Source organism: Ranitomeya imitator, chromosome 1 (assembly GCF_032444005.1).
Source record: "Ranitomeya imitator isolate aRanImi1 chromosome 1, aRanImi1.pri, whole genome shotgun sequence".
Lineage (NCBI taxonomy): Eukaryota > Metazoa > Chordata > Amphibia > Anura > Dendrobatidae > Ranitomeya > Ranitomeya imitator.
Window position 1 is genome coordinate 568,459,653 of NC_091282.1, and position 27,134 is coordinate 568,486,786.

The 27,134-nt window shown below is 46.8% G+C and overlaps 1 protein-coding gene across 1 annotated transcript in view; it reads right to left on the reverse strand.

The window, feature by feature from the left end:
- LOC138679350 (cartilage oligomeric matrix protein-like) overlaps positions 1-27,134 on the reverse strand; it is a 674,654-nt gene that overhangs the window by 588,665 nt on the left and 58,855 nt on the right. Inside the window, exon 2 of the mRNA XM_069767792.1 lies at positions 22,771-22,856. Within this exon, the coding sequence (XP_069623893.1) occupies positions 22,771-22,856 (86 nt within the window). The remainder of the gene's footprint in view (positions 1-22,770; positions 22,857-27,134) is intronic.

The window sequence follows — 27,134 nt, forward strand, 5'->3', positions numbered from 1 at the left end:
TAACTGCGGCTGCCTCGCGGCCTAGCTGTTCTCTCCTCTCCTGTGGACCTTCGGGTCCACCACCTGGTTCCAGCACCGTCAGCTGGTTCCGGGCCGAGCCTTTGGCTTAGGTGCCTCCTCCTGGGTATCCGAGTTCCGCCAACGCCAGGCGGTCCTTGGTAGTGCTTTTAAGCGCGGGCACCTACAGCTTAGTAACCGGGTTCCAGCACCGTCAGCTGGTCCTCGGTCGTGCCATTGGCTCTTGCACACTGGGGCAACGCATCCGGGTTCCAGCACCGCCAGCTGGTTCTCGGCAGTGTTCTTGTCACAGGTACTCCCTCGTGCCAAGCCTGGTTTCAGCACCGTCAGCTGTTTCCGGGTTGTGTCAACTTCACTGAGACACCTATGCTTGCCTCGTCGTGGTGCGGTCGGGTTAGCCAACTCCAGGGTGCCTCCAGTTTAGGAGCTTCCTATGTGGGCTGCGTGAACTGGTAGTCAAGGCTGGTTCTGTAGTGCCAGTAGGCCCAGCTCCCCCTGTAGGACTGTTGGGGTTCGGTAACTGCGGCTGCCTCGCGGCCTAGCTGTTCTCTCCTCTCCTGTGGACCTTCGGGTCCACCACCTGGTTCCAGCACCGTCAGCTGGTTCCGGGCCGAGCCTTTGGCTTAGGTGCCTCCTCCTGGGTATCCGAGTTCCGCCAACGCCAGGCGGTCCTTGGTAGTGCTTTTAAGCGCGGGCACCTACAGCTTAGTAACCGGGTTCCAGCACCGTCAGCTGGTCCTCGGTCGTGCCATTGGCTCTTGCACACTGGGGCAACGCATCCGGGTTCCAGCACCGCCAGCTGGTTCTCGGCAGTGTTCTTGTCACAGGTACTCCCTCGTGCCAAGCCTGGTTTCAGCACCGTCAGCTGTTTCCGGGTTGTGTCAACTTCACTGAGACACCTATGCTTGCCTCGTCGTGGTGCGGTCGGGTTAGCCAACTCCAGGGTGCCTCCAGTTTAGGAGCTTCCTATGTGGGCTGCGTGAACTGGTAGTCAAGGCTGGTTCTGTAGTGCCAGTAGGCCCAGCTCCCCCTGTAGGACTGTTGGGGTTCGGTAACTGCGGCTGCCTCGCGGCCTAGCTGTTCTCTCCTCTCCTGTGGACCTTCGGGTCCACCACCTGGTTCCAGCACCGTCAGCTGGTTCCGGGCCGAGCCTTTGGCTTAGGTGCCTCCTCCTGGGTATCCGAGTTCCGCCAACGCCAGGCGGTCCTTGGTAGTGCTTTTAAGCGCGGGCACCTACAGCTTAGTAACCGGGTTCCAGCACCGTCAGCTGGTCCTCGGTCGTGCCATTGGCTCTTGCACACTGGGGCAACGCATCCGGGTTCCAGCACCGCCAGCTGGTTCTCGGCAGTGTTTTTGTCACAGGTACTCCCTCGTGCCAAGCCTGGTTTCAGCACCGTCAGCTGTTTCCGGGTTGTGTCAAGCTCACTGAGACACCTATGCTTGCCTCGTCGTGGTGCGGTCGGGTTAGCCAACTCCAGGGTGCCTCCAGTTTAGGAGCTTCCTATGTGGGCTGCGTGAACTGGTAGTCAAGGCTGGTTCTGTAGTGCCAGTAGGCCCAGCTCCCCCTGTAGGACTGTTGGGGTTCGGTAACTGCGGCTGCCTCGCGGCCTAGCTGTTCTCTCCTCTCCTGTGGACCTTCGGGTCCACCACCTGGTTCCAGCACCGTCAGCTGGTTCCGGGCCGAGCCTTTGGCTTAGGTGCCTCCTCCTGGGTATCCGAGTTCCGCCAACGCCAGGCGGTCCTTGGTAGTGCTTTTAAGCGCGGGCACCTACAGCTTAGTAACCGGGTTCCAGCACCGTCAGCTGGTCCTCGGTCGTGCCATTGGCTCTTGCACACTGGGGCAACGCATCCGGGTTCCAGCACCGCCAGCTGGTTCTCGGCAGTGTTCTTGTCACAGGTACTCCCTCGTGCCAAGCCTGGTTTCAGCACCGTCAGCTGTTTCCGGGTTGTGTCAACTTCACTGAGACACCTATGCTTGCCTCGTCGTGGTGCGGTCGGGTTAGCCAACTCCAGGGTGCCTCCAGTTTAGGAGCTTCCTATGTGGGCTGCGTGAACTGGTAGTCAAGGCTGGTTCTGTAGTGCCAGTAGGCCCAGCTCCCCCTGTAGGACTGTTGGGGTTCGGTAACTGCGGCTGCCTCGCGGCCTAGCTGTTCTCTCCTCTCCTGTGGACCTTCGGGTCCACCACCTGGTTCCAGCACCGTCAGCTGGTTCCGGGCCGAGCCTTTGGCTTAGGTGCCTCCTCCTGGGTATCCGAGTTCCGCCAACGCCAGGCGGTCCTTGGTAGTGCTTTTAAGCGCGGGCACCTACAGCTTAGTAACCGGGTTCCAGCACCGTCAGCTGGTCCTCGGTCGTGCCATTGGCTCTTGCACACTGGGGCAACGCATCCGGGTTCCAGCACCGCCAGCTGGTTCTCGGCAGTGTTCTTGTCACAGGTACTCCCTCGTGCCAAGCCTGGTTTCAGCACCGTCAGCTGTTTCCGGGTTGTGTCAACTTCACTGAGACACCTATGCTTGCCTCGTCGTGGTGCGGTCGGGTTAGCCAACTCCAGGGTGCCTCCAGTTTAGGAGCTTCCTATGTGGGCTGCGTGAACTGGTAGTCAAGGCTGGTTCTGTAGTGCCAGTAGGCCCAGCTCCCCCTGTAGGACTGTTGGGGTTCGGTAACTGCGGCTGCCTCGCGGCCTAGCTGTTCTCTCCTCTCCTGTGGACCTTCGGGTCCACCACCTGGTTCCAGCACCGTCAGCTGGTTCCGGGCCGAGCCTTTGGCTTAGGTGCCTCCTCCTGGGTATCCGAGTTCCGCCAACGCCAGGCGGTCCTTGGTAGTGCTTTTAAGCGCGGGCACCTACAGCTTAGTAACCGGGTTCCAGCACCGTCAGCTGGTCCTCGGTCGTGCCATTGGCTCTTGCACACTGGGGCAACGCATCCGGGTTCCAGCACCGCCAGCTGGTTCTCGGCAGTGTTTTTGTCACAGGTACTCCCTCGTGCCAAGCCTGGTTTCAGCACCGTCAGCTGTTTCCGGGTTGTGTCAAGCTCACTGAGACACCTATGCTTGCCTCGTCGTGGTGCGGTCGGGTTAGCCAACTCCAGGGTGCCTCCAGTTTAGGAGCTTCCTATGTGGGCTGCGTGAACTGGTAGTCAAGGCTGGTTCTGTAGTGCCAGTAGGCCCAGCTCCCCCTGTAGGACTGTTGGGGTTCGGTAACTGCGGCTGCCTCGCAGCCTAGCTGTTCTCTCCTCTCCTGTGGGCCTTCGGGTCCACCACCTGGTTCCAGCACCGTCAGCTGGTTCTCGGCAGTGTCTTTTGCTCTTGTACCTTCTGCTCCCCATCCTGGTTCCAGTACCGTCAGCTGGTTCCGGGCAGAGCCTTTGGCTTAGGTGCCTCCTTCTGGGTATCCAAGTTCCACCAACGTCAGGTGGTCCTTGGTAGTGCTTTCAGGCACGGGTACCTCCTGCTTAGTAACCGGGTTCCAGTAACGTCAGCTGGTCCTCGGTAGTTCCATTGGCTCTTGGACCTTCGGCTACCCATCCGGGTTCCAGTACCGTCAGCTGGTTCTCGGCAGTGTCTTTTGCTCTTGTACCTTCTGCTCCCCATCCTGGTTCCAGTAACGTCAGCTGGTTCCGGGCAGAGCCTTTGGCTTAGGTGCCTCCTTCTGGGTATCCGAGTTCCGTCAACGTCAGGCGGTCCTTGGTAGTGCTTTTTAGCACGGGTACCTCCTGCTTAGTAACCGGGTTCCAGTAACGTCAGCTGGTCCTCGGTAGTTCCATAGGCTCTTGAACCTTCGGGTAGCCATCCGAGTTCCAGTTCCATCAGCTGGTTCTTGGCATTTTCTCAGCCTTCTTGTACCTTCTGCTACATTTCCAAGTTGAAGACCCTAACGTCGACGACCCGGAAGACCACCACGATGACGACGACACGGAAGACCACCCCGATGACGACGACGACGACGGCGGAGATGACGACACTGGAGACGACGACCCTGGAGACGACAACATGGAAGACCGAGAAGCAGAAGAACAAGAGGCTGCAGAACAAAGAGCAGAAGAACATTAAGCATAAGACTTAATATCAGAGCAAAAGATATTATCTAAATTATATGCAGAAGAAGACTAAGCAGTGTATGGGGGTGAGTCCGTTCCTCCTCGTGGTGCCCCTGGATAAAGCCTGATGCTGCAGGCCAAACTGAACGCGGACAAATGTAACTTTTGTGACTGGCAGAACGGAAGGTGTAATCTTCAAACTTTTATAGATAACAACTACGGGAATGCCTGTCACAAATGAGAATATGATGAAGAAGTAGAATAGGAAGAATAATAACAGTGGAATAAAAAGAATATGTAGAATAAGAAGAATAATAATAGTTGAATAAAATGAATATGAAGAATGTAATAAAAAAAAAAAAATAGGTAGAAGATGAAGAAGAAGATGAATAAGGTGAAGAAGTTGATGTCAAAGATGCTGATGATGATGAAGATGAAAGTGTGGGAAAAGAAAAAAAAAAAGAAAAAAAAGAAGGGGAAGGGCGTGGAATAGTGAAACATCAATATCTGACAAAATAAAAAAAAAATTTACATAGTCAATATCTTTGTCACTCCGAACGTCTTAAAAAAAAACAAAAAACATGCTATTCTATTTGATTGGGATAAACCTCTATGACTTTAATGTCTCCGCCACCTCCCCAAATACATCCGGCATTATTCTTAGTTGTTTTCCTTCATGTAGAATGAACCTACAAGGAAAGAAAGGGTTTATTTTAATTCCGATATTTTGGTCCCATTGACTTGCATTGGGATCGGGTATCGGTATCGGCGATATCCGATATTTTTTGAATATCGGCCGATCCAAACCGATACCGATACTTTCCGATATCGGAAGGTATCGCTCAACACTATTTAACAGTCTTGAAGTGGAAGTGTTTTCCTGAAGTTCACTGAAGGATACTTCATCCTGAAAGAGGAAAAACAATGCATGCAGTACAGTAATACATTAACGTATAAATAAGGTAGAAAAATGTCCATAACAGGTTCCTGGAATAATCCAATGGGTAGCCCATCTTTGGATTGAAGAAGCCGCACTTAGCCAAATTGTCTCCAACCCCACTGTAATCCAATGGTACAAGTTCTTGGTTGCAATCAGATGAGCGTCTTAAAGGGTCTGAATATGATAATCTCCAATATAGGCCTAATGAAAGATTTGGGTCACCCTGCTTTATGACTGGCACTTCCACTTTGTGCACCTTACCATCTTCACTTGGAAAGGTTTTTGATACACGTCCCATAGGCCATGCTTTTCTTTCCACCATCTGATCTTTCAATATCTAATGCTTGTAGGCTTGGTTTAATTTGTTGCCATTTTCTTCGTCCTCTGAGGAGAGTAAAGTACTCCATATTCGATATACTCCAGAAACAGCCAAATGTTGTACATGATTTCATTGTCTCTGATATTTGTTGCTTGACACAGTCTTCAGGTGGGCTAGGAACAGTTCCGAGTTTCTGAGTGAAGAGAGTTGCTGGAGTAACAACAGCAAGAGATTCTGGATCCATAGATATGGGAACAAGGGGTCTTGAGTTCACAATAGTACACACTTCAGCTAAGAAAGTGGTCAAGGTCTCGTGAGTGAGTCTAAAAGTCCAAAAACATAGACTCCAGCATCCTACGAATGATGCCAATCATTCTTTCCCAAGATCTGCCCATATGGGAAGCATGAGGAGGGATGAAGACCCATGAACAACCAATATTTGCCAAGAAGCCCTGGGCTGGTGTTGAAAAGAGATGAGCGAACCTTTCAAGGTTTTTATTCGCCGAAATGGCCTCCATTCACCAAACAGTTCATCAAACTAACCCGTACCCCATTAGATTAAATGGGAAGCAAAACCAAACACAGACAGCACCTTAAGGGTATGTGCACATGTCAGGATTTCTTGCAGAAATTTCCTGACAAAAACCGGACATTTCTGCCAGAAATCCGCATGCGGTTTTTTTGCGTTTTTTATGCTTTTTGCGCATTTTTTGTGCGGTTTTTTTTTTTGCGTTTTTTCCCAATGCATAGAATAGCGGGAAAAACGCGAAAAATCAACAAAATTAATGTTTACTAACTATGTTACTATGAACAATATTGTATCATACAATTATTAGGTTCTGTAGAAGGACGTAGATCTGGGTATTTATTATGATGGAATATAGGCTGAACTGGATGGACAAATGTCTTTTTTCGGCCTTACTAACTATGTTACTATGTTACTATGTTACTAATGAACATGCTGCTTAAAAAACGCATCATGTGCACAAAAATTGCAGAATGCATTCTAAATGATAGGATGCATATGTATGCGTTTTTAATGCATTTTTACAGCGTTTTTAAATGCGAAAAAACCCAAACGTGTGCACATACCCTAAGGGGTGACAAAAAGCTTCCCAAATAGATAAAATTAGGGGCAGACACCAGGAAATGTGGCATCAATTGACCCACAGTAAAAATTTACAAATGGCGCAGCAGCAGTCAGCCATGGGCCATGCATGAGGTCTCAGGCTCTGACCCAGCATTTACAGCTTGGAATTGAAGTTTTAATGAGGATCTGGTGGTTAAAGGAGCGGTGTAAGCCTTCTTAGCTGGGAGACCTCACACCTCATGCAACACCACCAATTATATATTTTTGTTTATTCCAGCCACTCTCAGATAGCAAAAACATCAGTTTTATAGACTACTAATGGTTGAAAAATGAAAAGAGAGTAACATAGGTAGTTGACTGAAAGTAAGTGTAGGCCTGCCTTTCTGTTAGCATATACCCAATCAAGAACAAAGAAGGTACAAATATGTTAAAAAAGTATAAATTAATTAAGCAAACACATATCAAATATATAAACACCAAATAACAGAAACTATTAGTGTAAACACAATTGCATGTCAATACCCTATAAATAAGGTAGGCTGTATATCAGGAGAAAACCAATAGGGCCCAGTACCCACCCAGGGTATACACCACCATGACTGTGAATAAGACACGTCAGCAACAAAATTCAATTACATCCACTCAGGACTGTACAGTATTGCTTATAAATATCACAGTTCACCACTGAAGATCTGTTACCGAATGTCACACCATAGTCCAAAAATAGGTCTTGAAATAACCATGGTCCATTAAATAGTAAATATGGACTTGCGACTATTAGTAGGGCAACACATAATTATAATGGTATCTAAGTCCCTAAGGGGTGCTTGTCCTAAAATATAACCAAGCTGGTAATTTGTGACACGTCAGTATAGTGCCTATGAGGTATTTGTATAAAGGTGAAATACACCAAAAAGAGCTCATATATTACCTGCAGTCATGGTGTAACCCCAGATGGTGGTCCCGTAGCGCACCTCGACGCGCGTTTCACTGCCCCCGCAGGTCTTTCTGATAGACCTACTTACACAGACAACCCACCAGATGGAGACCCAACTTGGAGTCTCCACATTTCAAACAAAGTTTGTAACATCAGCAGCAGTAGCAACAGCAGGCACAGAAGAAACCACAAGGATGGCATAGACTGCAATAACATGAGATCAATACATGACACTAAAAACAACACCATCGCCTCAGTCTGTCCAATCTGCGACTGGGGTGCCAAAGTCATTGGATATCCATGATTTGTTCCTTTTAATGAAAGTTAGGTGATCTACACTTTGAGGGGAACGCCGGATGCGCTTATGCATCACGACACCACCAGCAGCATTTGAAGACACATTCTGAGAGAACGCTGGCTACCGGGCATCACAAAACCTCCAAAGCATGACAGGAGAGCTCAGGCCTCTCTTCCATTTTTTGAAGACCAAAATGTATAAGGGTTCAACCCCCCTTGATGGCATTGATATTGAGCTCCAGATACCACCATCTTCTCCAGTCGTTCACAATGTGACAGACTTGTACTCTGTTCTGCTGGTACACGAGCTGGTCTAAAAAATGTGTTAAAACGACTCACAGAAATTGCTAATGCCACTTACACTGCTGCTGCTAATGTTTTGGCAATGACGCCTTGAAGTTCCTGGAGTTGGACGTCTACAACTACAATGTACACTGTGTGCCTCACTGCTGTTTGGGGGAAATCCACTCTTAAGATTGTCTACAAGCATATTTCGATACCCCAGCATGCTTGCATCCCTTTTCAGGGGGGAAGCTTCTGGCTAAATTTACTTTTGGATCTAGCAGAGTGGCAACCCAATAGTCAGCACTATTTCTAACCCTAAGAATACGGGCATCGTGTTGAAGATAGTGCAGCAAAAAGATGCTCATGTGTCAGGCATCAGCCCCACTTGATAGCTTTAAGCCACCCTCTCATAGCACCCACCTATGCGGTGACAGTCCGGAAATTTGAGATATTGTTATCCCTTCCACAACCTCATCTGCTGTCAACTTTTCCTTTGGGACCATCACCTCCTCGCGCATATTATTCAAAGTGTGCTCTAGCATGTACATGACTGGAATAGTGATGCTGATGACGACATTGTTAGAACTAACCAACTTTGAAGCCATTTCAAAACTATGCAGAAGGGTGCAGAGGTCCTTCACATGTGCCCATTTTGCAAGCGTGATTTGCACCACGTCCGGACTGTGTTGGCTCAGGTTATGAAAAAGGACATACTGCACCAGGGCTCATCGCTGCTGCCACAAATGCTGCAACATATACAGAGTGGTATTCCACTGTGTTGGAAGATGGAATCAAACGGTTAACCGGTAGGCTGGAAGACCTCTCTATTGATGCAAGTTAATGACCTGCAGGGTGCAATTGGCAGAAGTGAGCACACAGTGACCATCCTTTCTGCAGCAGCTCAACCAGGTCAGGATAGTGGCGGAGAAATTGCTGTACCACAAAGTGGAGGATGTAAGCCATGCAAGGCACTTGTATGAGGTTGCCACGGCATAGGGCCACCACCAGGTCGGCACCATTATCTCGGCCAGGATAGTTGTCAACAACTCTTGAGCTGTTTGACTGCGATCTCCAAGGCATATTAATTTGAACACTGCCTGTTTGCAGTGAGCCACGGGTGGGGGAGATTCTATCTGCACTGTTGGAACATGTGTCTGATTAACCCCTTTCTGCCCTTGGACGGAACAGTACGTCCGAGGGCAGAACTCCCGCTTTGGTGTGGGCTCCGGTGGTGAGCCCGCAGCAAAGCAGGAGACATGTCAGCTGTTTTGAACAGTTGACATGTGCCAGCAATAGGTGTGGGTGGAATCGCAATCCACCTGCACCTATTAATTAGGTAAATGCTGCTATCAAACTCTGACAGCGGCATTTAACAAGCGCTTCCGGCCATCTGGCTGGAAATGCGCGCACAGGTGACCCCCGTCACATGATCGGGGATCATCAGCGCATCAGCATAACAACCAGACGTCTCCTTGAGACCTCTATGGTTGTTGATGCTGGATTGCTATGAGCCCCACTCTGTGGTCGGCACTCATAGCAAAGCAGTAATTCTGCTACAAAGGGGTGATCTGAGCATCGCTTCTATGTAGCAGAGCCGATCAAGTTGTAGCAGCTTCTAGCCTACCATGGAGGCTATTGAAGCATGCCAAATTAAAACAAAAATGTTTTTAAAAATATGAAAAAATAAAAAAATATATATAAAAGTTTAAATCACCCCCTTCGCCCCATCCAAAATTAAACAATAAAAAAAAATAAAACCTACACATATTTGTTATCACCGCATTCAGAATCGCCTGATCTATCAATAACAAAAAAAGGAATAAACTGATCGCTTACAGGTGTAGCAATAAAAAAAAAGTAAAAACGCCAGAATTATGTTTTTTTGGTCGCTGTGACATTGCATTAAAATGCAATAATGGGTGACCACAGAACGAATCTGCAGCAAAATGGTATCATTAAAAAGATCTGCTCGGCACTCAGAAAATGAATCCTCACCCAACCCCAGATCACAAAAAATGGAGATGCTACGAGTATCAGAAAATGGAGCAATTTTTTTTTTTAAGCAAATTTTGGAATTTTTTTCACCACTTAGATAAAAAAGAACCTAGACATGTTTGGTGTCTATGAATGTGTAATGATCTGGAGAATCATAATAGAAGGTCATTTTTAGCATTTAGTTAACCCAGCAAAAAAAGACAAACAAAAAACACGTGTGAGATTGCACTTTTTTTGCAATTTCACCGCACTTGGAACTTTTTTCCCGTTTTCGAGTACACGATATGCTAAAACCAAAGTAACATGAATTGAGGGGGCACCACAGGAAAATCTTTTATGGGATCCAACCTCGGCCTAAATTTGTATTGATACCAACTAATCAAAGAAAAAGATATAGGCCATAAAGAGGAGATGACCATGAGACATGAACATTAAAATTAGAGATTTTATTGGATACAAAAAAACACACAAAAGACATTAAAAACATTAAAAGAGTCACACATGTGACATGCCAAAACACAACATAAGCTCATAATGAGGCTTTAAACCTAGAACCAGACTTCCAATGTGTGCAAGCATGTGTATAAAGGTTAATAAACAGCATACCATCACAATTACATGGCAAAATCCCTCACAAGATAAGAATATATATATAGTGGACACCTATATCTTTACCCTCACTGCAACAGACTCACCCAACTCAATTGCAAAAACAGTGAGCAGCTGACAAAATGCGAGCTCCAAAAAAAATCCTTACGGCCCAAAAACAGGACCCAATGAAGAAAGGAGATTGAATGAAAAATCATAAAGAGTAGGTAGAAATAGGTGGTTAAGTCCAAACGATTGTAGAGGGGGTACCCATGAGGTATATTTACCTAAGAGGTACCCATGGAAAATATCATGAAACCATTATAGGCTGAACTGGATGGACAAATGTCTTTTTTCAGCCTTACTAACTATGTTACTATGTTACTATGTCATAGCACCAAAATGCTCAGCACCCATGGAGTCAGGTAAGGCAGTAAAACCTGACGGGTGTCGCCACTCACGATGGCTTCGTCAGGAGTGATCACTGCTTTTGTCCAGTATTATATGCAAAATAATTAGGCTACAAAATATGGTGCAGCTGTGCTGCTTACCTGGAAGATGTATAGCTCGCCATGCCGGAAGTATCCACACAGCGTGTATCAGTGATGTGCAAGGTGGAGCCTTTGAAAATCGCATACAGCACGTGTGCTGGTAACCTTCGCACTGGAAACACATCAGCCATATTGCCAGAGCAGGGTTGCTAAGATAACACAAACAAGGAGTATCGCACAAGCGCTGATACACCTGACGTCGAACATACTTCCACTCAGTCACCAGAGCTGCGTTGCTGTGGCGACATGGATACAGCGCATGTGTTACAGTAATCATCGCATCAATAAACTCATCATTACAGCGCAAGCTGCAGAGTCAACACATTGATATTATAAAGAATAGATTTTCAACATTGCACTTGTATTAATGCCCATGTAAACTTCAACCTGTCCACATTGTTGAAAAAATATCGCTAAAGAATATCGCATGCGCTAACCCCAATATGGAAATGACACAAAAAATAAGACTTGAAAAGAAGACAAATAAGCTGTATGCTGTTATCCCTGATACCCATATTTGTCCGGCATAGTTCTAAAAGTTAAATGGCCAAAAGGTCATAACTACATATTGTTGGTACTTAAATTATTAGCATTATAAACCAGAGTAAATAAATCAAAGGGTGCACCCAGCCTCGATAACCCAGTGGCCAAATGAGCCAATGATGTCATTCAAAAGCACAACTCGTCCCACAAAAAAACAAGCTCTCACATGGCCATATTGACAGAAAAATAAAAAAGTTATGGCTCTGGGAAGAAGGGGAGCAAAAAACGAAAAAAGCTGGGGTCATGAAGGGGTTAAGGAGGTGGAGGAGGCAGAAACAGTGGACGAACTGTTAGATACAGAAGTTTGTCCTGCAAGCCTTGGGGATTCAAAGACTTGTGGAACAGCCCTTTGACCGCCTGCCCTCACAGCCACCAGAGTCACACAGTGACCAGTCAGCATGTTTGCTCTTCCAGGTGTTAGTGGTGAAATGCACTCTGGCATACATGGATTTTTTCAGAGAACAGGAGATGTTGTCAGAGACATGATTGTCAGAAGTAATGGCGACTGGGCAACTGATACTGGGGGACTGCCATGGCCATCAGTTTTCAGAAACCATCTGTAGCCACCAGGTGGAAAGACAGCATTTCCGTGGCCAATAGATTGGAGATGGTGGAGTTGAAGCTCTTAGCTTTCCCATGTGTAGGAGGAAACATTTTACGTGGCCACAACTGCAGGACCAAAAGCTGGCTGCAGTGCTGAGAGAGGGTGGAGTATGGAGAACAGGACAAACTGCTGGACTGTTAGTGAGGCGCAGGCAGAGGTGTTATAGTGGATTGTGAAAGATGTGTTGTACTAGGTGACAAAGAAGCAGCAGTCATGTCTACTTCCGTAACAGCTGATCGGCTCTCACTCACCCCGACTGTGGTGGGTAAACAATTGTAGTTTCTGCAGCCAGAGACCTGTATTTGAAAACTTGGAATTGTGACGGAGGAGGAAGAAGCAGCATATGGGGTTGATGGGATGGCTGGTGGTGGGTGAGGCCCGCTAGTCTGCATTTTAACGCAGTGAGATTCCCACACTAAGACATGTTGATCGCGCATGTGCCGGTTCATGCATGTAATTGTCAAATGATTGCAATTTTTGCCTCTAGTGAATTTTTTTTTTTGCAAATTTAACAGATAACATGTGTTGGATCATCCTTTGTGGTCTCAAAAAAACACCCTGGTCAGGCATCCCTTGCCATTTCGGTGAACTGCTCCCTCACGACTGATGCTGGCTACAGGCAGAGTTGAGGCTGAGGATGCAATGCTTGTCATGATTGCCTCACTTCGTGTCTATGTGAGAAGCTGCAATGTAACCTCCTCATTTTCCTCCTCCTCCATCTCCTCTGCTGAGCTACTCAGCTGCATACCTCTGGGTTCACCCCAAGTGGGATCTACAACCTTATTATCATCCTCCCTTTTCTCATACTCCTCACCCTGAGAGTCACCCTCCTCCTCTTCCTGCCCTGACACCACAGTGCAGTATGTGTGCGCCCCTGGTATCTCAGTCTCATCAGGATCACCTCCACCCCTAGTGGCTAACGTCTGGTGACGAGGGTCTGGATTCTGCTGGGACCCAACATTGCTTGGCTCCGAATTCAACATGAAAAAACTTTGGACATCGGTGCAGATGCTTCCTCTTCTGGATTCTGTGATTCTTCGAAGCATATCTCTGATGCCCATGAAATACAGTGTGTGAACAGCTCTTCAGAATGGCCCATCTGAGGTTCCCCACAGTCAGTTGGGCATCTGGTAATTTTTGACATGGGGAAAACTAGAGTAATTGGGGTGCCACCTTTGAGGATTGTACGGTGAGTGATGTCATGTTGGAGGAAGAGGAAGAGAGGCCACTTGATGCAGCGCTTGCCATCCACTCAAGCACTGCTCTTTCTGAGCCTCATCTACAGGGCATACCGCTATGTGGCTGCCAAAGAAAGGGAGCTGAATAGGGCAGCCGGTAACAGACTTTTTTAGTGTCTTTGGATATGAATTGATGGTGTTTGTTCAGTTGAGCTTTCATTCACTTTAACACCTAAACCACGTACACCTCGAATGCCAAGCCTATTCCCCCTTCCACCATGACCTGACTTTTTCCCACTCATGTTGTAAGTAGCCTTCAAAAATTAGACCCTGCTGTTTCACAACATTAGGCCCACAGCTGTCTGTCACCTGTCACTAAATGAACAATCACTATTTATTTTTTTTAGATAGTGTGCCTAACACTGTTATGCCTAACTAGTTTAAAGTGGAAATCTGGCCTTCTGATTTGCCACAGAAACACAGTTTTAGCACAAATGATTTGGAGTAGCTAATTGGGCCTCGCGGCTGCACCACTATAGTAGGCTTAACAATTTTTAGGTGGAAATCTGGCTTTATGATTTGCCACTGAAATAAAGTATTAGCACAAATGATTTGGAGTAGCTAATAGGGCTTCCAGAGACTGCCACGCAATTTTTGCACAATCTTCTTCGATGCTGGAAGGTCAATTTCACACAGGATAAGTTCACTTTCAGCACCAGCACTATCACAGGAGCGACCTCTCTGAACTTTGACACTGAGCAAATGGCACCAGTAAAACGATGTCCGCTTTTTATATGGCCAGGGACATGTGACTTCAGCAACCAATCACAGAAGACCTTGTGTCATGATGTTGTGGATGGTTTCTGTGCCCTGATTGGTTGTGGGAATTAACACAAAGTTAAGGGAAGAAAAAAATGGTCCATTTACGTATAAATACGTTCACATGCTCATTGTGCTGTACTCTATGACTAAGGACAGTTGCCAGAAATGGGTGAGAAGATTTTAATGTGTTACTTGAACTAGTTTTATGCTTTTAAGGAATTTCAATAAAGACATTTTCCTTTTATCTACTTCCATTTGGATGTGTCGAACTTCTCAAACTTTGTCTGTTTTCACGCAGGTCTCCATCCGCAGAAACTCCACTTGTTTACCCTCTACAGTGGGGGGAAATATTGCTTAGAACATCTCAGGAACCTCCAAACATTGCAAGTCTCCAGATCTCCATGCTCCCAAATGGGGTTTGACCAGACCAGGGCTTGTCCATGGCTTGTCCAGACAGAGACCATAAATGCTATCTTGGTCTGGTCCAAATGAAAAAAGATGAGTGTGGAGTATGAAATTGATCTGATATTGATTGATGAAGCATGGCTCTCTTTGGGGTGTCCATCATAGCAAAACAAAAGTGGAAGCTGGAGCTTTGGAGTCCCACCAGAAACTGGAGCATTAGATGCTTCCCTTACAGAGGCGCACTGTCCAGAGTAGGGTTGAGTAGGCATGCTAGAAGCGGAAGGCAGGGTGGACATCATGGCGGACAGACACTGCAGCTGGGTTGCCAGCACATTGATGGCCTGCATAAGCTGGTCCTAAGGCTCATGCTGAGAGCAGACCTCCTTGTACAGTACTTGTACACTTGATTGGAGATCCCTGGGTACAGATATATCAGTGGGGTCAAGGTCCGAATGTAATTTCATGCTAGTGGGAGTGGACACACTGCACCATGGGCTGGGCTTACCATGAAGAGGCATGGCTAAGTGTCTACCAGGTCTTTATTAGAGCCTCTGATGGTGAGGATAGGCTGGGCTGCCAGGAAAACACCAAGGTTACTTACTGGTAACAGGTTTTTCCGGAACCCATGACGGCACACCTGAGAGAGGGGATCCGCCCAGCCAGGACAGGAAACCCTACTGAAAATAAAAGGGCGGTACCTCTCCCTCGCTTCAGTTGGTTTTCAGAGCATGAGAGGCCCCCCTGGTTAGTACACATGGCAATCCAACACCACATCATATTAACTAAAAAAGCACCCAAAACAATAGTGCACACCGAAAGGGTGATAAAAGGGGGGGAATATACAGGTGCCGTCATGGGTTCCGGAAAAACCTGTTACCAGTAAGTAACCTTGGTGTTTTCCCTTCCCCCATGACGGCACACCTGAGAGACTTTTGTAGAATGAAACCTTAGGGAGGGACCACCGCTTGGAGTACCCTTCTACCAAAGGTTAGGTCAGCAGAGGAGGAAAGGTCTAGCCGGTAGTGCTTGAAAAAAGTTGAGGGTGAGGACCAGGTAGCAGCCTTGCAAATTTGATCAATTGATACCTCAGCCTTTTCCGCCCAGGAGGTAGCCATGGCTCTGGTAGAGTGAGCCTTGATGCCTTCAGTAACCGGAGTGCCACCCGCAGAGTAGGATAAACTAATGGCCTCCCTAATCCATCTAGCAATAGTACTTTTAGCTACCCCACACCCTCTTTTGCTACCCTGAAAGGCTATGAATAGGGTTTGGTCTTTCCTCCACTGACTAGTCATAGATATGTATTGTAACATAGATCTTCTCACATCTAGCATGTGGAACTTTTGTTCCCCTGGATTTCTAGGATTACTACAGAAAGATGGTAAGGTAATCTCTTGACTCCTATGGAACTTTTGAACCACCTTGGGGAGATAGGCCGGGTCTGGTCTTAGAACGATCCTGTCATCAAAAACCTGAGTATAAGGAGGGGATATTGACAGGGCTTGCAAATCACTTACCCTACGTGCCGATGTTAAGGCTACTAGAAGAACTGTTTTAAGGGTAAGTAACTTAGGTGATAACTCCTGTAAGGGCTCGAAAGGGTGTTTAGTTAGAGCTTCTAAGACCAAATTTAGATCCCAAGGAGGGATTTTTGGGATAACGACCGGCCGAGATCTACTGCAAGATTTTATAAATCGTGAAACCCATCTATTTGAGGCAAGATTACAGTTATACAGGGCCCCCAAGGCTGAAACCTGAACTTTAAGGGTGCTGGTTGCTAACCCAAGATGTAATCCTGCTTGCAGAAATTCTAGGATAGGACCCACTGGAGCCACCTCCCCCAATGGTTCACCCAGGAAGTCAAGAAATTTTTTCCATGTCCTACCATAGATTCTAGAAGTTATGGGTTTTCTGCTTTTCAACAGGGTGGAGATTAATCCTGGTGAGAATCCATGGCGACTTAGTAACGCCCTCTCAAATTCCAGGCTGCCAGATGGAAGCCCTTCACCTGAGAGTGGGTTACTGGGCCCTGGGTTAGTAGGTCCGGAATTTCTGGCAAAATCCATGGATCTGTTACCGACATCTGCCTTAGAAGGGAGAACCATGGTCTCCTTGGCCAAAATGGAGCTATGAGGATAATTTTTGCCTGATCCTCTCTGATCTTCCGGATCACAGCTGGGATCATCACTATCGGGGGGAATGCGTAGGCCAGAGAAAACTTCCAAGGTATTAGTAGGGCATCTACTGCGAAGGGATGTTCTTTTGGATTTAAGGAGCAGAACTTTTTGACTTTTTTGTTGTGTGAGTTGACAAACAAGTCTATTTCTGGTGAGCCCCAGGCTTGGACTATTTGCTGAAATATCTGGGGGTTTAAGGACCATTCCCCCTGTCTTAAGCCTCTGCGACTCAAGGAAGTCTGCTTGAGTGTTTTCTATGCCCCTGATGTGTAGTGCCGACAGAGATAACAGGTGTTGTTCTGCCAGTTGGAAGAGGAGTTTTGACGCATTCATGAGGCCTTTGGACCTTGTCCCCCCCTGATGATTGACATATGCCACCACTGCTTGATTGTCTGTTAGTATTCGAGTATGGCGACCTTGGAGTAAAGGGAGAAAATGTCTTAGGGCTTTCTCCACTGCCCACAGCTCTTTTTCGTTTGATCCATAGTTCTTTTCTCGTATGGACCAGGTACCTTGTACAGAGTGAGATCTCAGATGAGCTCCCCAACCTGTACCGCTTGCGTCGGTCGTGATGATGTCTTTGACCGGATTTTTCCACCGGACCCCCATTGTCAGGTGGTGTTCTACAGTCCACCAAGCTAGGGAATCCCTTACGCTCAGGGAGAGACATAGATTTCCTTCTAAATGCCCTCTTAACAGTCTTTGAGCTGAGAGAACTTCCCACTGTAGTTGTCTTAGGTGGAATTGTGCCCATTCTACTGCCGGTATACACGATGTTAACGAGCCTAGAAGGAACATCGCCTTTCTGAGAGTCATTGCGGGTTGACGTATTGCTGTACTGGCCAGGTTTATTATTTTGTCCACTTTGTTTTGTGGAAGGAGGCAGAGCTGACGCTCGGAGTCCAGTATTAACCCCAGGAAGGACTGTATTTTTACTGGCAGTAGTCTGGATTTGGGGATGTTTATTATCCAACCCAGCTCCATTAGAGTTGATGTTACCACTGATACTTGATGAGTGCAGTGGGACTCTGACCTCCCTATTACCAGGAAATCGTCCAGATATGGGACAATTACTACATCCCGGGACCGGAGGTATGACATTACTTCCACCATCACTTTGGTGAAAACTCTGGGGGCTGTAGACAGGCCGAATGGAAGAGCTGTATATTGATAATGCTTTACCTGATTCTGAATACAGAGAGCTACTCTTAAGTATTTCCGATATTCCTGATGTATTGGTATATGGTAGTAAGCATCCTTTAAGTCTATTACTGCCATGAAGCAGTGTTGGAAGAGTTTTATGGTCGTGTTTATAGACTCCATCTTGAAAGTGTAGTTCTCTATGGATTGGTTGAGCTTCCTTAGATTTATAATAGTTCTCCAAGAACCATCCGGTTTTTGGATCAAGAAGAGGGGGGAGTAAAACCCGTCTCCCACCTCCTGAACCGGGACTTCCTGAAGAACCTTTTTGTGGACAAGTCCCAAGATCTCGGTTTCTAGGGCAGATTGTTCCTGCTGAGACTTCCGTCGAGGAGTTATTATGAAGTTTCGTCTGGGAGGACAGACAAATTTTATTTTTAGGCCGTCTCTGATGATGTTCGTGACCCAGATACTGGGGGAGATATTTATCCAGGCCGGAAAGAAGAGGGAGAGTCTTCCTCCCACTTCTGACGTAATGTCATTGGGGGGATTTTTTTGCCGATGTGGAGGGCCCTTTAAACATATAGCCCAATCCTCTTTTATCTCTAAAGTCCCAATTTTTTCTCTCCCCTGGGGGGCGACCTCTATTATATCTTCTCCTCCGAAAAAAAGGTTTTTTAGGATCCTTAGGGATGTTGGGAAAACCTTTCTTCTTATCTCCTGCATGTTCCAGGATGTCTTCAAGTTTTTTCCCAAAGAGAAGTTGGCCGTCACATGGAATAAAACACAGTTTGTGTTTAGATGGCAAATCCCCCGGGCAACCTTTGAGCCAAAGGGCTCTTCTTGCCGCGTTGGACAAACCCGCGGCTCTTGCAGTTAGTCTTGCGGAATCCGCAGAAGAGTCTGCCAAAAAAGCTGCTGCTCCTTGTAGTAAAGAAATATTTGCAAGGATGTCAGTTCTGGGTACTTTGTTTTTCAGCTGATCTTCTATCTGTTGTAGCCAGACCATTAGGGCACGGGCCGTACATGTTCCCGCAATCGCCGGCTTAAGGCCCCCCGCTGAGGCTTCCCAGATGTGTCTCAGGAAACTATCTGCTTTTTTATCAAGCAGGTCTTTGAGAACACCAGAGTCCTCTAACGGAAGGGATGATCTTTTTAAACATTTGGCTACTGCCCCGTCAATCTTAGGGATTTTCTCCCAGGACTCAGAGTCTTTATCCTCAAAAGGATATCTCCTTTTGGATGAAGAGGGCAGGGAACCAATTTTTTCGGGCTTTTTCCACTCTTTCTCAATTAATGCTTTTATTTTTGCATTAACCGGAAACGTGCGTTTCCTTTTCTCTTCTAGGCCACCAAACATGACATCTTCTAGAGACCTAGGTGTCTTCTCCTCTTTAAGCCCCATTGCAGATCTAACTGCTTTAACCAATTTATCTACGTCCTCAGTTGGGAAACATGGACGACCCCCTGCATCACTGTCCGAGGAGGAATTTGAAGACTGGACAGAGGCCGAGGAGGTAGAGGGAGACCGGGATGTTTTATGACTCCCCTGTCTCTGAGAGGCATCTGAGTCTGTGGACGCCCTACGGCTTCTCCTTCTTGGTTCGCTAAGGGCCAATTTCAAGGAGTCTTTTATTTCGGCCTGTATTATGGCTTTTAGGCTAGTGGCAAAATTAGGGGTCTCTTCTTGTATGGTTTTAGTAAAGCAGTCAGCACAGAGATCCTTCTGCCACTGAACTGCAAGCGGGTTTCTACAAAGGGCACACTCTCGGTTCTGTGTTTTACCAACTGCTTTCCTGGACCCCTAGTGATCAAAACAGACAAAAATGGACCCTGTTACCATTCACGTAGATCACTCACCACTACCGACAATCAAGGGTACCGATTTTGGAGGCTGGACAGATGCACGTGAAGCGTCCCTCCTGGACGCCGACGAATCCTGCCGGACAGAACGACTGCTGTTTCTACCACTTGAGCGGCTGCTCTTGGTATGCTGGTGGCTCGGCAAGGCATCTGGTGAGAGCTCCATTTGCTGCTGCTGCTGCTGTGAAGGCGGCTGCTGCTGCTGCTGCTCCTGTTGTCCTACTTCCATGGTGAAGTTTCTGGACATGAGCGCGTCTTCTGTGGTCTAACCCCCTTTTATGGGGGGACCACTGCACTCCCCGCCTCCTTCGGTGCCCAAATTAACCCCCTCCCACTCTCTGCCGTGCCGCCGGAGTTCCCTTTCACCGTCCGGCGTTCTCATCATGGGCACCGCCATCTTGGATCCGGTGCCCGCCCCCGACGTCACGCGGGCACGCCCATTCCCAGCGTGCCTTGCGCGTGACGTCAGACGAGCGACCCGGAAGCGGCCACCGCACCTGGACGCCGGCAGAGAGGGGAGGGCGGCGTGGCAGCCATGGAAGGGAACTCAGCCCTCTGACCATGCTGCTCAACGCCCGCTCGGACGCAGAGACCCTGGGGACCTGCGGACGGCGCTTCCAGACTCCCGAACCCGACGCACAGGCGCTGCCTGATTCTTCCACGCCGGGACGGGACCTGGGTAAGTGAACCGCCGTGTTCAGTAAGAGGGTCCCTGTCAGGACAGGAAACCCAACTGAAGCGAGGGAGAGGTACCGCCCTTTTATTTTCAGTAGGGTTTCCTGTCCTGGCTGGGCGGATCCCCTCTCTCAGGTGTGCCGTCATGGGGGAAGGGAAAACACCAGATACCACCCCAGGGCAGTCCCTGGGACTGCAGCTGCTGAACAGATGGTCAGTGGCATGGGTACAAGTATAGAAGGGTAAAACAAAGACATGGTCAGACAATCTGTGGTCAAGGCAGGCAGCGTATGTTTTACAAAACTAGCAGTGTCCAGGATCAGAAAGGTCAAACAGGATGGGTAAACAAACCAGATCGATAACAGGAGACAGAATATGGAGGAATGCATAAACAAGGTTCTAGCAGGCTAGAAACCAATGTTCCAATCTAATAAATTACAGATTGCTACATCTACATGACTACATTACCAGAACTACCATCAGTACATGACATCATCACCAGAACCAGCGTCAGACCATGAGTACATTGCTAGCACCACCAGCAGTACATGACTATAGCACCAAAACCATCATCAGTACATCAGTACACCACCAAAACCACCATGACTACAGCACCAGAAAAATTGTTAGCACATGAATACATTACCAGAATCACCGTCAGCACATGAAAACACCAGAACCACTGTCAGCACATAAATATGTCATCATAACCATTGTCAGTATATGAATATGCAGCGCCCCAGAGTCCTGGTTCATTGCAGTAATGTTATTCTTCCACCAGGGGGAGTGATGTTACGTCTGAGGGCAATGAAGGAGATCTTCTGTCCAGGTATCACAACCACACAACACATTTCACACTCCAGCCACCAGGGGGAGCAAAGGGTCTATTTACTAGGTCACTCCTCACAGTTAGGTAAAACTGGTAGTTGGAGGGAAAGTTAGGGAGTTCCTGGCTGGGGACCAACACGGAAAGGTCTCCAGGTCGAGCTGGCTGGAGTGGTCTCCAGTCAGATCCAGACTGCAGTCTGAGGAGGATGAGGGTCAACGGAGCTGCACCTGCCCCCTGCAGCATTCTAAGAAAGAGATATAGAAGAGAAGTGTATTGCAGTGAGTGGGAAACTAAGGCATAGCAACAAGTGGATACCAGAGAGGAGGGTGGCCGAAAGAAGCTGCATCCTTCTGGTGCGCGATCCGGTAGCTGGAATACCAAGGGAGTAAGTGCTCTACGCCTTGCTTCAGAGACCGGCAGGGCAGGTGATTCCAAGTTGCCTGTCTGCCCTTTATACACCCCTGAGGCAAGGTGGCAGCCTTAAAGAGGCCGGGGCGTCTCTAGAGTCCCTAACCAAAGTCTCAAGTCACCGGTCATACGTGTTTTGTTCTATCCGACTACGGGGAACAGTGAGAGGAGTAACAACAGTGAGGATCTTATTGGAGCTTATGCAAGTAAGGAGCTAAAGTGTTACTGTGCGCATAGGAAGGCTATTGAATTCCACCTGGATAAGGGGACTCTGGATTTGCCTTCAGGGCGGCCGGACTCTGCCTACCCTGTGGTCCCTACCCTGGACTGTGGATGCTAAAGCCTTCAGTAAAGGTATAAAGACTGCAACCTTGTGTCCTCGTTATTCACTGCGCCCTACATCTTCCACCATCCACTATCCATACTCTGGGAAGCCCTGGGGACATACTTGACCTGTGCAAAGGTCTAGCTGCCATAACATCACCCCAGCGGACCCCTAAGCAGCATCGGTCACCCTGACTGAATACCACAGGTGGCGTCACGAACATTATCCCTTTAAAGACCTTTCCCCCATTTCATCAACGGACCTCCCGAGGGCCACGGACCTGGTCAGCCACCGTGACATCCCCACTGAGTACAGAAGAAGGGCCCGGATCCGAGTTCCCCACAGCCCTTGGGGGCGCTCCAAATACAGTATCAAAACAACCAATAGTGCAGTGACAAGCAAAAGGGTAACAATGTTTTGAACTTTTGATTTTCAGGATCCATATCGCACCATGCACTACTGTTTTAAAGGTGAGACTACCATCATTTTTTATACAATCAACTTGCCGTTCTCATACACAAGTTTGGTTTGCAACTATTTAGCATATGATTACTTATTCTTGTAAAGTGACTGCATTGTACTGTACTTTGGCTTTCAACACTGCCTGAATCCTTATAGTCATTGCATATCGTAGAAATTTGAAATCACTATGTTTGGTAGGTGATATCCCTTTAATCTTAACAATAATATTGGAAAAATATTTAGGAACATTACATCTATAACATCATGGCACTGGCATTAATTAGAAATCACCTGTTGTTTCAGAAGATCTCGAACCTCTTTTAAGACAACGTTGGTTTCTTTATTTTCTGCTAGCATTTGTGGTGCAACATCCATACCTAAAAACATAAATTTATAATTATGTATGAATATTTTGGTATGAAATTCAGATGCAGTTTGAAATCACATACAATATGATTGAATATTTAACTTCTATTAAAGGGAACTTGTCACCAGTTTGATGACATAGCAGTTAAAAATATTACCTTATTCAGTGTCTGCTATGCATTCCCTAAATCCTTATATAACCCCTTGACTCCCCTTGTATACTCCCGAAAACCCTTTTTCATTTCTCCCTCGCTGTCTGGTAATCTTCTCAGTCCGGTCCAATGGGCGTGGTTTCAGGCATCTATATCATTCCCATCGGCTGTTACTCGCCGTCCAACTTCATGGATGATGTCTTTTGCGCCGTGCGACATCTCGCACCTGCTCAGAGATATTGCGTTTCGCACATGCGCAGTATGATTTGCCCAACTGTGGGCCAAGCCAAAAAAACAGAAGTGCGCATGCAATGGCAAACGTTCTTCCAGTACATGAGCCGGAAATACGTGTGTCGGCGCATGACACTTCTGTTTCTCGGCTTCACTCGCAGTTTGGCAAAGCATACTGTGTAGGTGAGAAACGCAATATTTCTGAGGAGGCGCGAGATATCGCACGGCGCAAGAAGCGTCATCTATCAAGTAGGACGTGAGCAACAGCCGATGGGAGTGAAGTAGAGGCTCTAAACCACGGCGATCAAACAGGACTGAGATAACCATACAGCGCAGGAGAAATTAAAAGGTTTTTTTGGGAATATACAAGGGGAGTCAGAGGGTTAAATAAGGATTTAGGAATGTATAGTAGGTGCTGAATAAGGTGATATTTTAGCTACTACACCATGTTTCAAATTATTATGCAAATTACATTTTTCTCGGATTTTCCTTAATGGTCGGTGCAAATGACAGTCAGTCTAATAAAAGTCATCTCCCATTAGAGTATACATCAAATATTATTGAAGAAACCTCCCAATGATAACAGTATAATCTCCAAAATGAATAAAAACTCAAAATGCACTGTTCCAAATTATTAGGCACAGTATAATTTCTAAACATTTGATATGTTTTAAAGAACTGAAAATGCTCAATTGTGGAATTTGCAGCATTAGGAGGTCACATTCACTAAACAAAAAAGATATTTAACTCCAAAACATCCTAACAGGCCAAGTTACATTACATAGGACCCCTTCTTTGATATCACCTTCACAATTCTTGCATCCATTGAACTTGTGAGGTTTTGGAGAGTTTCTGCTTGTATTTCTTTGCATGAAGTCAGAATAGCCTCCCAGGGCTGCTGTTTTGATGTGAACTGCCTCCCACCCTCATAGATATTTTGCTTGATGATACTCCAAAGGTTCTCTATAGGGTTGAGGTCAGGGGCAGATGGTGACCACACCATGAGTTTCTCTCCTTTTATGCCCATAGCAGCCAATGACTCAGAGCCAGAGGTATTCTTTGCAGCATGAGATGGTGCATTGCCATGCATGAAGATGATTTTGCTCCTGAAGGCACATTTCTGCTTTTTAGACCATGGAAGAAAGTTGTCAGTCAGAAACTCTATTTACTTTGCAGAGGTCATTTTCACACCTTCAGGAACCTTAAAGGGCCCTACCAGCTGTTTCCCAATGATTCCAGCCCAAAACATGACTCCTCTACCTCCTTGCTCATGTCGCAGCTTTGTTGGGACATGGTGGCCATCCACCAACCATCCACTACTCCATCCATCTGGACCATCCAGGGTTGCTCGACACTCATCAGTAAACAAGACTCTTTGAAAATTAGTCTTCATGTATGTCTGGGCCCACTGCAACCTTTTCTGCTTGTGAACACTGTTTAGTGGTGGCCGAATAGTAGGTTTATGCACCACAGCAAGCCTTTGAAGGATCCTACACCTTGAGGTTCGAGGGACTCCAGAGGCACCAGAAGCTTCAAATAACTGCTGGTTTGTAATGGTATTTTGGCAGCTGCTCTCTTAATCCAATGAATTTGTCTGGCATTATGCCTTTATCTGTATGAACTCTGTCTGTGCTCTGTCTCAGTCACAAATCTCTTCACATTATGATGATCACTCTTAAGTTTTTGTGAAATATCTAGTGTTTTCATACTTTGTCCAAGGCATTACACTATTTAATGCTTTTCGGCAGGAGAGAGATCCTTTTTATTTCCCATATTGCTTGAAACCTGTGGCCTGCTTAATAATGTGGAACATCATTTTTAAGTAGTTTTCCTTTAATTAGAATCACCTGGAAAACTAATTATCACATGTGTTTAAAGGGAACCTGTCACCCCCAAAATCGATGGTGAGGTAAGCTCACCATCATCAGGGGCTTATCTACAGCATTCTGTAATGCTGTAGATAAGCCCCCGATGTTACGTGAAAGAGGAGAAAAATACGTTAGATTATACTCACCCAGGGGCGGTCCCGCTGCGGTCCGGGTCCGATGGGTGTCTCAGGTCCGGTCCGGAGCCTCCCATCTTCATTCCATGATGTGCTCTTCTGGTCTTTACGCCGTGGCTCCGGATCGTACCTGAGACACCCACGGGACCGGACCGCAGCGGGACCGCCCCTGGGTGAGTATAATCTGACCTCTTTTTCTCCTCTTTCAGGTAACATCGGGGGCTTATCTACAGCAATACAGAATGCTGTAGATAAGCCCCTGATGACGGTGAGCTTACCTCACCATCGATTTTGGGGGTGACAGGTTCCCTTTAAGATTGATTTCAGTGATCCATTGAGCCCTGAGACACAATACCATCCACAAGTTTATTTGAAAAACAAAACAATTAAATCTTTACAACACTTAAGTCCAATTTGCATAATAATTTGGAACACAGTATATGTCACAAAACTGGTGACAGCTTCCCTTTAAGAGTTTTTGACTTCATTATTTATACACTATAAATATCTATCCCAAAATTATTTTAACATTATTGAATTCCACTAAAACAGGATGAAGTGTCTAAAATAATTGAAAGTTTTAAATGTATGAAAATGGCTGACTGTAGTGTGTGACATAGCTATTACCATGAAAAGGAACAGTGGAGTGGAATCACTACCTTTCAGTCTGGATAACGATGCTGAAGCAATTATATTATGAATGTAAAGTGGAAGTTTGTGTTAAATAGAAACTGTAGAAACTAAAACAGATGATGCATCTTTAGCTTCTACTGACAGTACCATAGGTCACTTTGGCCTGCACAAGCAACGAAAGGGAATATTTTTCCACAGCAAGAGTATGCATGGTAGAATATAATGCAATCCTACAGTATTATGGCCACCATGTACTCACTCACTGATATATACCATATTTTTCAGACCATAAGGCACACCTAGGCTTTAACCCCTCTGTGACCTTAGACGTACTATCCCGTCGAGGTGCCCTGGGCTTATCTGACCCTGGACGGGATAGTACGTCATAGCCGATCGGCCGCGCTCACGGGGGGAGCGCGGCCGATCGCGGCCGGGTGTTAGCTGCTTATCGCAGCTGACATCCGGCACTATGTGCCAGGAGCGGTCACGGACCGCCCCCGGCACATTAACTCCTGGCACACCGCGATCAAAGATGATCGCGATGTGCCGGCGGTGCAGGGAAGCACCGCGCAGGGAGGGGGCTCCCTGCGGGCTTCCCTGAGCCCCCCGCAGCAACGCGATGTGATCGCGTTGCTGCGAGGGTCTCCTCACCTCCCTCCCTGCTCGAGCCCCGGATCCAAGATGGCCGCGGATCCGGGTCCTGCAGGGAGGGAGGTGGCTTCACAGAGCCTGCTCAGAGCAGGCACTGTGAAGCAGCCTGCACTCCTATCAGATCAGTGATCTGACAGAGTGCTGTGCAAACTGTCAGATCACTGATCTGTGATGTCCCCCCCTGGGACAAAGTAAAAAAGTAAAAAAAAAATTTTCCAAATGTGTAAAAAAAATAAAAAAAAATATTCCAAAATAATGAAAAAAAAAAAAAAATATTATTCCCATAAATACATTTCTTCATCTAAATAAAAAAAAAAAAACAATAAAAGTACACATATTTAGTATCGCCGCGTCCGTAACGGCCCGACCTATAAAACTGGCCCACTAGTTAACCCCTTCAGTAAACACCGTAAGAAAAAAAAAAAAAAAACGAGGCAAAAAACAACGCTTTATTATCATACCGCCGAACAAAAAGTGGAATAACACGCGATCAAAAGGACAGATATAAATAATCATGGTACCGCTGAAAGCGTCATATTGTCCCGCAAAAAAAGAGCCACCATACAGCATCATCAGCAAAAAAATAAAAAAGTTATAGTCCTGAGAATAAAGCGATGCAA